At 44.5% G+C, this 10,035-nt stretch overlaps 1 protein-coding gene across 1 annotated transcript; it reads right to left on the bottom strand.

Moving 5' to 3' along the window:
• Positions 1-374: 374 nt before the first annotated feature.
• Positions 375-2,431, bottom strand: LOC125554366. Its single transcript, XM_048717940.1, has 3 exons — positions 2,296-2,431; positions 1,020-2,225; positions 375-748 (listed from the first exon to the last, which is right to left on the bottom strand). Exons 2-3 carry the CDS (start codon positions 2,212-2,214, stop codon positions 717-719), a joined length of 1,227 nt encoding a protein of 408 aa, XP_048573897.1. The 5' UTR covers positions 2,215-2,225; positions 2,296-2,431; the 3' UTR covers positions 375-716.
• Positions 2,432-10,035: the final 7,604 nt, after the last annotated feature.

The raw sequence follows: 10,035 nt of genomic DNA, 5'->3' as shown, positions 1-10,035 counted from the left end.
AAAATACATAGAATCCTCGCCTCCGTCTAAAAAAACATCTCAGAAAAAAATCATCACCTTCATCTAAAAAAAGTAAAAAGAAAGAAGAAAAAAAATTACCACCGAGCCTACCCACAAGTGCCATTTTGCATAACCTTTCATTTAAAAAATAACATAGGTCCTCACCTCCATCTAAAAATAAAAAAATTATTTAAAAAATAATCCACACCATCATCTAAAAAATTCCAAAAGATTTCTCACTGCGGCCAACCAGCTTGCGCCACGTGGCATAGCTCATTAGCCGCCCTTCACGCGTAGCTTAATGGGTTTAATGAGAGACCTCTAGTGTGAGACAATATGTAGGCATGAAGAGGCGGCAAACCAAATGCGGCAACTTGGTTGAAAGATATTAAGACATTAATTATAGAAGATAGGACATTCCAATTATGAGGAAAAAGATTAAAGTCGGTTGGCTATGTCCATCTGAAAATCCTGTGACAACTAGTAGGTTCATTACAATGATAATCCCTTCACCCGCTTATGCATGCCACTTAACACCGGGAATTATTAAGCTGGCCGACTAAGTTACCAATAAAATGACAAAACAAACATCATTGCACCAAACCAGCTATTAATAATGCATAATTCATCACGAGACCATGTTGCCCCTTCAAGTGGTCATTTTTCCAATTGATGATAGTGGCCTTCTGCTCTTAAGCACATTCAACACGAAGCGATCAATGAGCTTCATCGTAGGGGTTGATCCTCTCTGCAAACGTAGATTTATTAGTGTGATTCCATACCCCTTCATAAGCATAACTACGTGTAACATTCAAGTATAGTACACAACGCTCAAAGTTTTTATTGAGCCTACATACATTATCACAAATTAAAAATATCAAATATAAATTTTCATCTCATAAAACATCAAATATAACTAGGTGTAAAATATTTCATAGCACCAATTACTTTGGGACAAAGGGCTTATTATCTAAGGGTGGTTGTTACCAAATCAGAAAGAAATGGACATATAGATATACCTTGTGGATTGTAGAAACTCATATACGGAATCAAAGCACTGAACTTCTCGCTCTTCCATAGCTTCTTCCACCCGAGGGACATGAGACTAATCTGGTAGATGCCAAGGTCTGTAGTCACGAAAATGATATCACTGCCTTCCACAGATCCAATCAGCCTAAGACTTTGCTTGGGATTCCGAATAGGGAGAAGGTTCTTGAGATCGACAACTCTATGCTGAGTCCATGACGCAAGGCCCTCGACACCCGTCTGGATTGAGCTTGACCATAGATTGAGGGTTAACCCGTCCACTTGTGCAAACCCCAAATTGCCATCCCCCATGGCCATGGGGATAAAGGAATGGTCTTTGAGCGGTAAGCCATTAGAGCGCACGTCGGGTAGATCAATCAATGACAAGCCATCAGAGGCCATGTCGTACTTGAGAATAGCCATGTCACGAACACCATCAACAATGGAAAGCATGAAGTAGAGTGCGTCTTTGATGAGGACAGGGGACAGTATTTCCGGAATGAATGCATGCCTAGCTTCAAGTTCAAGACCAGTGCTCAGGGTCCACTCAAGCTCAAGATCAAGATCAGAGCTCTCGCTCCACGCATCATCCATCTCCAGCAACGCGACGGACACGTGTGCAACACAACCATCATCGTCGCCGGTCGTGAAAAAGACCACACGAACGGGCCCCCCGTCACACAAGCGGTGGTCACAGCCGCTCACAGCACAGACCACAGTGGCCCCATCGCCCCAGCATCCATCGGGCTTCTCCAGGTATCTCGTGCAGCCCGTCATGGGGTCCCAAACGAAGAGCGGGGCGGGACACCCAAAGGGGTTTTCAAAGAGAACGCGGCCATGGCGGCAGTCCAACGCTTCATAGTCGTCCCATTCCTCGACCTCGGGAATGCGCGCGCCGAATTTCGTGGTGAAGGCAAAGCGCTGGACGGGGGGTTCTCCTTCGTCGGCAGGGCGGTCGGCGTGGAGCCAGGAATAAAAGAAGCCCAGCATGGGGGGAGCATCATGGAACTCTCGGTAGCGAACGGAGAAGCTAGTGCCGGTGAGGAGGCCGAGCCAAAAACTGCTGGCCAGGGAGGCACGCACGAGGCTCGAGGGCTCGTCCGGTGGGAGGCGGAGGAAGACCTCCTCGATAAGCTCGTCCGGCAGCGTCGGTGCAGGCCTCGTCGCCGGAATCGGGGGCGTCGGCATGGTTGTTCGAACTGATGCAGAAAGATAAATCAGAGAAATGAAGGAGGAAGAGGAGGGGAGTATTCAGTGGAGAAGATTCACCTTGAGAGTTGAGACGTCGGGAAGCGTCCCTGCCGCCGTCGTTGATCACTGCCGGGGACGCCTCTTGGTGGTGGTCACGGGCGGAGAGATGGCCTACGGGAGAGCTAGCTACTGGGGAGGGGAGGAGGAGAGATATGATGACATGACGGGGGAGAAAGCGACTCGATCGATATATTGGCAAAAACCTAACTGCAGATTAGAGGTTGGGATTAGAATAGGAAGAAATAATTGTTCTTCCTTCAGAAAAAAATCGGCTCGTAGTTGACGATTAGGAAGGAGACATCACCTGCACCACGTCTCTCTCTCATATCATTTCTAATTTGATGGTGCAGTCGATCACATGCTGGCTCGTTGACCGAGTTTAGATTTAACAATAAGGATCGTGATCGCTGGCGAACGTTGAGAGAGACGTGGGACACATAAGGGCATGTACAATGATGATATATGGATGCAGATGTCTCATGATAAAAGGTAGTTTGGGGCATCTACTTTTATTTCTTCTTCCCAATGCAAGATGTAATTAGTGGACCTTATTAAGAAATAAAAACAAAGACTATAATGCACATGCATTTCTACTTTTCACTTCAAACTTTTCAGTTTTTCTCTCCAAACACCCGCCTTCTGTAGAGGATCCCGTTTCTCTATCCGAACTTATTTTACGTGATATTCGATCCTACATGGCATACGAGGCATCATCCTGAGGCTATGCATTGTACATGCCTGAATGTAGCAATTGGCGTTACTAGTTGCAGCTTCACAGCGTGCCAATTGCAGCACCATCGTAGCCGGTTCCAGCATCCGCACTCCCCGTGCAGCACATTGACGTGGTGTAGGGAAGCGTGGAAGGTGTGCTGCGAATGGCGGAAGGTGTGCTGCAAATGACAGAATGTGTGAACGTGTGCTGCGCGAAATGGCGAAAAGTGTTATGCGATGAATCGCGGAAGGAGAAAAAAATGACAGAATGGAAGAGATGAATGGCGGAATGGCGGAATGTGAGGTGAAGTTGAAACGTCCTGGCTTCGCTGAAGCTCGGCCTCCCGATGCCCTGGTTTGGGTAGGCCCACGGCCACTTTGTTGTTTCTTCTTTTTTCGGTTTCTTTTTATTTTCATTTTTGCTCTTTCTATTTATATTTTATTTATTTTCCTTTTTTTCATTTCTTTCTTTTTTGTGTATTATACAAAATTCAATGCGTGTTAGAAAAACGTTTATCGTATATAAGAAAATTTCACTTTATATTACAAAAAGTTCACCATGCAATATAAAAATGTTCATAATATATTAGAAATTGTTCAATAATGCAAATGGCACCGTGTTTTCCAATTTGTTCAGCGTATATTGCCCAAATATTTAATGTGTATTAAAAATCAGTTTATCTTACGAAATGTTCAATGCATATTCCAAAATTATTCAACATATGTATTCATATTTTTTAAAAGGGCTTATTCCATCTGTGCCCCCAATTCCTTAGTTGTGCTCAGTTTTCCCCACGCTTCAAACTTTTGCTCATTTTTCTCCATTCCCTTAGCTGAAACTCTCACAAATGTTCATAACAGACGTTTGCCGTCTTGGCCGTTAACTGACTTGTGGGGCCACGTTGGACTCTGTTGACTGTGGCCGTGGCTTCGCTGGTTGGGCCGTGTTTGTGTTCATAGGACGGGCCCGTTAGTTTGTTCGTAATAAATTAAAAAGGCCTGCTATCGATGGATGCAGCCTGCTATGCATGCCCGGCTTTGGCATCGATGTAGCCTGCTATGCATGCGAACACCGCCACGCATGCATCTAGTGACCTAGACCTAATCGCATGCATGCACGCCGACACGCACGCATCGATCCATGCCGCACGGTTGCCGGTGGATTCAGTCGCTCCGCAGCGTCATTTCACGCGTCACAGGCATACGTGCCGGTGGCAGAAGGGGCAGGCTGCACGCACGGTCGCATCCATATGTCGAGGCATCGGTTCACGCCACAGGCTGCACGCACGCTCGTGAATGGGAGGCAGGCAGCCACCAACGCAGAGCACGCAGAAGGGGGAGGCAGGCAGCCGCCAACGCAGAGCACGCAAAGCACGCTCGCATCGATTCACGTTCACACATTGATGATCGCATCGGTTCACGCACGCACTGAGTCACGATCTACGCCGTTTGCGCGTGTACCCACTTCATCTCCCCCCGGCTATTTAAGCTGCCCTTCATTGCCTCTTCTTCTACAGATCCATCTGCGCCTCCAACTTCTCTTCTTCCCCCAAAAGCCAAAGCCGCTCCACTCAGCGAAGCGAGCAAGATGCAGTACAACGGGCCGACGTTCCAAGCGCCGCCCACCGTGCCGGAACGGCGGTACCCCGCCAACATTGTCGTCGAGGAATCCCTCCGCGTGTGGGCGTTCTCCCGCTGGAGGGGAAGCACTGAGCTTGCACGGGGGTTCCTCCGTGCGGGCTTCCACCACCTCCCGGCGGGCTCGCCGTCCATGTTCAACCTCATGGAGCAGCGTCCCCACGCCAATGCTCCAGTGGTAGGGCTCGTCGTCCACTTCACCAACAGGTTCGATGCCTACTACCTGCTCGGCAAGGTGTATTGGTGTGGGTGCGAGTTCATCGCATTCACGACCTATAACATCTTCACCGACTTCGAGAGCGTCTTCCCCGCTCGCAACCGCATGCACAGCCTCCCGTACTACCTTGGCGACAACAGCCTTGAGGAGGAGGAGTACTGAAGCCGGCGGCGAAGAAGACGGTGAAGCCAGCGGTTAAGGTGAAGACGACGGTGAAGACATGGCGGTGTTGCCCTAGCTACCCTATCTATCTACCATGTAGTGTGAGTTTGGTGTGTGTGTTGCCCGAGCTAGCTACCCTATCTATGTAAGGTTAATTATTATTATCTATCGGTGTCTATGTAAGAACTTATGTTGCCCTAGCAACCCTATCTAAGTTAAGTTATGTGTGTTATATTAATGCTTTGTTATGTTTGTGTTTTGTTTGTCCCAAGTTTAGACACAGCTAATTGGCATGGGAAAAATTAACCAAACAAACTACAAATGATGTGTTTATAGATGCCTTCTAAAAATAAGAACATATTGTACATTTGTACACGGCTTTGGTTTGAGAGCTCCGTATTTTTTAGGTATTCAAAGAATACTTTGGTTTTCAAAAATATTGAAGTATCAAATACTTTGAGATATTTGGCTTTAGTCAAAGGTGTAGTTTTAACTACACTATGTTTGAAGTATATAAAAAAGAGGGTTAGACCTCTTTTTCTAATCATGAAGTATTGGTTCGCTAGGCATAATAATACTGCGGTTTGCAAATACTTTGATTCTAAAAAATGAAGGGACCCATAAAGGAAAGCCAAAAAAAATTCCTCAATGAGATAGAAGAGATTGGGCAATCAAATTAATGAAAAAAGCAATCAGAAACAAAAAAGAACAAAGCAATCCTTCCTAAACAAAAAAGAAACATCGCTTGTTTCTGAGCTTTCTCTTTGGGCCCGCAAACTAGGGTTTTTTTAGCAGAACTGACGAACTCGAGGACAAAAGTTTGGCAAGTGCGAGAGAGAAGAGATGAACTTGATGTATATCCCTTGTGCTGCTCAAGTACTACTTACTGTCATCTGACGAGCTAGGGTATGATCCAACACTCGAGGTTATTAGCTAACAAAATAATCCTATCACTGAACTGGTAGTTGTTTTCCGCCGAAACTGAAAGTGTCGAAACTTAACAGTAAACTGCATACATTCAGAGATCGACAGTTGCACTAAACAGAGTTGCATTTGAGATAAACAGACTTGGATTGCTAAACAGTGGCAAAAACAGTAGACAAACATCTCTAACGAGAGATGGCCATCAAGTAAAAAATTCCTAGAGCAAGTATTCCTAAAGCTATCAGATTGGATTGCTTCTTCAACTCAATCAGCTGCTTGAAGTTCTTGTTCATCTTCTTCAATTCCGTCTTCAGTTCGACATCTACCACCGTCGGGTATTCCGGACGCGCTGCTGCTGCCGGAGCGGCACTGTCATGGGGCAGATTGGACTCGCGGATTGCATTCCCCCTCGAATCCAGCAAGCCCGACCCTTGAAGCCTCTGGATGTAATCATCCATCCACTCAAAATGGTGGCATTTCTTCACGATCTGAAAACGAAATCATGTAACCTAAATCCAAATCTGACAGATTTTTTGAGAAATTAGAGATAAAGGATGCGAGGAAAACTCAGATCTAACCTGCCCCTCCGGCTTGCTCTCGCATTTGACGAACTCGCGCCCAAAGTTCCCATTCTTCTCCTCCTTCGAAGTCAACCGCTTCAGTGGCGAAGTCCGTGGGCAGTCAGTGCATCGATTCATCGGCACTGGACCATACACCGGCCACGTGGAACGGGGGGCTGACGAGGAGGTCGACATATCACCCGAGAGGAAGAAACAGAGGAATTGCTCGAGAGGAAGAAGAACGAGAAGATGGGGAAAGAAACAGAGGAATTGGTCGATCTGCTCGATGCCTTTGTCTGTCAGATGGAGAAGAGGAGAAGGGGAAGCTATATTGACGATTTGCCACATTGTATTTTGCAGTTTGAATATTTGAACCAACTCTTAACACTGACATGTGGTGGTCATGTGCGAAAAATACAATTTCATATGTAAAGTGGGGCATATCGTAAAAAACCCGAGAAGGACAGCGTAGTAGCCAATCAGGATGCATCACGCGGATCGCGCATGCCTGCCCCACATCTGACGGGTGGTTTTTGGCGCTTGGTAGGATCCGATGGCGCACGTTCGACGCTAGGGTTTGGAGGATTTCTGCGGGGTTATGAGCGAGTCAACGGGGTTATTAGGGTTTGGCCAGATTTCAAATGGCCATAACTAAATTAGAAAAAATCGCAAAAATATAAAACAAACCTAGTTCGTCCGTTTATGAGACCTAGTTACCATAAAAAATATAAACTCGGTATAGGGGCGTTTTTTTTTGAAAAATCATTTTTTGAACTGATATGTCGAAATCAAGTTCAAATGTTTTTAAAAAATTCAAAAAAAAATCAAAATGTTGTAATTCTTGCGCACATAGCCGTCATATGTGGCAAGGTTATGAGAAAAAAAATATAAACTTGGTGTAGGTCACTTTCATGAAAAAAGTCTTCACACAAATGAGCTATGACCTATGAACATTTTCAGAGTTCGTAGAATAGGGAGAGAGGGTTTAGGGTTTAAAAAAATCAAAATAATTAAAAAAATCAGAAAAATCTCCATAGCTTCATTTTGGAGTGAGTAAGAAGGATCTGAACTTACTTTTTCATTTTCATATCTAAAACGTGTTATTTGACGGTTTTGAATTAAAAGCATATTTTTTCAAAAAAATGTAGTAATATGAATATTAATCAATAAATAGTGAGACTTCGGTTTTACCCTATATATATGGAACAAGTGTTAATAAAAATATATATGCCTCATTTAGGCAAGGTAAAAAAACTTGATTTCAAATAGGGCTGTTTACCCTAGCTTTCGAGCTCGTTTCTAGCACATTTCTCATTCGGACTGTTCACCTACGAATATTAGACTTCAAATGCTCGATCAAATACACCGCATAGAGCAATGAACCTCCAATATTCAACTTCAACTTTGACTCGAATCCAAATTTTGGCCCAAATTCAAATATTGATTTAAATTCAAATTTTGATGGAAATTTGAATTCTGACTCAAATAAGAAACTAAAGTAGAAGCAACATTATTACAACTGATAAGTTTTCACAGTAGCTCAAATCTACCAAGTTTTAAGATGCCAACATCTTAATACAAATCTACCAAGTTTTAAGCGATCCACTCGCCCTCAAATTGACAACACAAACATTTCCCAACAACTTAATTCAAATTTTCGACTTGCTCCTTGTGTTTGCAGCTGGCTTCACCGTCTTGCTCCTGGTTTCCCTAGTTGAGATGCTCTTTTCTTTCAGACTCTTGTTCCTTTTGATCTTGGGCTTTACTTGGGGTTTTCCTCGTGGAGGTGCTGATGGAGTAGTTGCACTCGCCGAGCACTTGACGACCATTTGACGGTCATCTATGGGTTCAGTAATCTTTAAAGGCACAATTGGAAAAATTACGCCCTCCTCTTCCTCTCTTATAGATTCAAAACCATCAAAGGCCATGGTTTCAAAATCTTCTACTTCTTCATCTCTTGGCCTTTTCTCCCTAGAGCTGGTAAATAAAAGTACAAGCCATAGGCAAAAAAGAGAACAAATGCAAACAAAAGGGTAGCTGCATTCTACAAAGGGTGCAAACACATACCAAGATGCTTCATTTGCTGCTGCATTCTCCACTGCTTCATTTGCTGCTGCATTCTCCACTGCATCTTCAGTCTCCATTGCTGCTGCATTCTCCTCAGCATTGGCTGCTGCCCATCTTTCCTCCTCTCCAAATAATGCATCCACTGCATTGGTACAAAGCCTAGCAATATGCCCCAGAACTCCACATTTTTTGCAAGCACGCTTCTTTGGTAGACGACCCTCCTCACCTGCTCTAATCCTCTGGTTCCTTGGTCTTCCTGGTGGTCTAGTAATGACAGGAGCGTGGAGTTTGAACCCTGGATTTACTATGTTCCATTGATCTTTCCCCAATAGTGCAGGCACATTGTCAGCAAAAGCAGCCATAAATTTGGCAACAGAGAAATACTCAGAGCAATATTGATCAACTTCACCATCTGCACCCCCGATAACGGTCATCAGATGTAGGGCATGTATGCATGGCTTCCCACGGATCTGCCATTGCCTACAAGTACATTCTCTAGTACTTAGGTTCACAGGATACCTCCATACCCTATTTTTAGTGTCAGTATATGTAACCTCTCCCTCATATGTACCAGATCGAATACATTTCATCTCCAGTCCTCTTGCCTTCAAGTGCAATGCCTTAATCAGTGATGGGAGCATTTGATGACCAACATATTGTGTTTCTGCAATTCTTTTGCGAAGAGCCATCTTTATCATGATCATTTGCCTCATATTGTCAAATGCTTGCCACAACAAGAGCCCTTTCACTGACTTGAACTTTGAATTGAAGCATTCTGCAAGGTTACTGGTCACATAATCCACTTTGCAGATTTCTTTGAATTTGCTTCTTGACCACACCTTGCCATGATGTGCATCCATGTACTCCTTCACAAGAGGATTGTGAGCATACAACACTCTCAAATGGTGTTCATGCTTCCTTTTGCTGCATGTGTATGATGCTGGCCATAAGTTCTCATCATAAACTTTACCTTTGAACTTCTTTTTGAAACTATGCGCTAGGTGTCACATACATTCCCTATGCTCCACTCCAGGGAATAGAATTTCCACTGCACTCTCTAAACCCTTGCAAGCATCTGTGTGTATAGCTAAACCTGGGGGTGTGCCTATAATGTTGCGCAACTGCTGCAGAAACCAGACCCAACTTTCCTCAGACTCTGCCTCCACCACACCAAATGCAACTGGGAATAGCCAGTTGTGTCCATCAACTGCAGAAGTTGCTACTTGCTGTCATCTCCATCTTCCAGTCAAATATATAGCATCTACAGCCAAATAGGGCCTGCAACCATCTAGAAACCCCTGCCAGCAAGCCTTGAAACAAACAAAAGCCCTTCTGAAGCACTCCTTCTGAAATGACTTCCCTTTTATTTTGAATGGAAGTGTATGCTTGTCAATCTCTACAACACTCCTGGACTTGCCATCTCCACTTCAGCTTTGAAAGTGTAAAGCAGCTGAAAACTGTCATTCCATTGACCATTAA

Source organism: Triticum urartu, chromosome 4 (assembly GCF_003073215.2).
Source record: "Triticum urartu cultivar G1812 chromosome 4, Tu2.1, whole genome shotgun sequence".
Classification (NCBI taxonomy): domain Eukaryota; kingdom Viridiplantae; phylum Streptophyta; class Magnoliopsida; order Poales; family Poaceae; genus Triticum; species Triticum urartu.
The sequence above is the reverse complement of the archived record's forward strand: the minus strand, read 5'-3'. Positions and strand labels throughout refer to the sequence as shown.

Bases quoted from the DNA above. Each gene is read 5' to 3' on its own strand.
- LOC125554366 (XM_048717940.1), bottom strand. From the start codon at position 2,214: ATGCCGACGCCCCCGATTCCGGCGACGAGGCCTGCACCGACGCTGCCG. The intron at 749-1,019 runs GTATATCTATAT...CTACGTTTGCAG, and splicing joins GAGTTTCTACAATCCACAAG to AGAGGATCAACCCCTACGAT.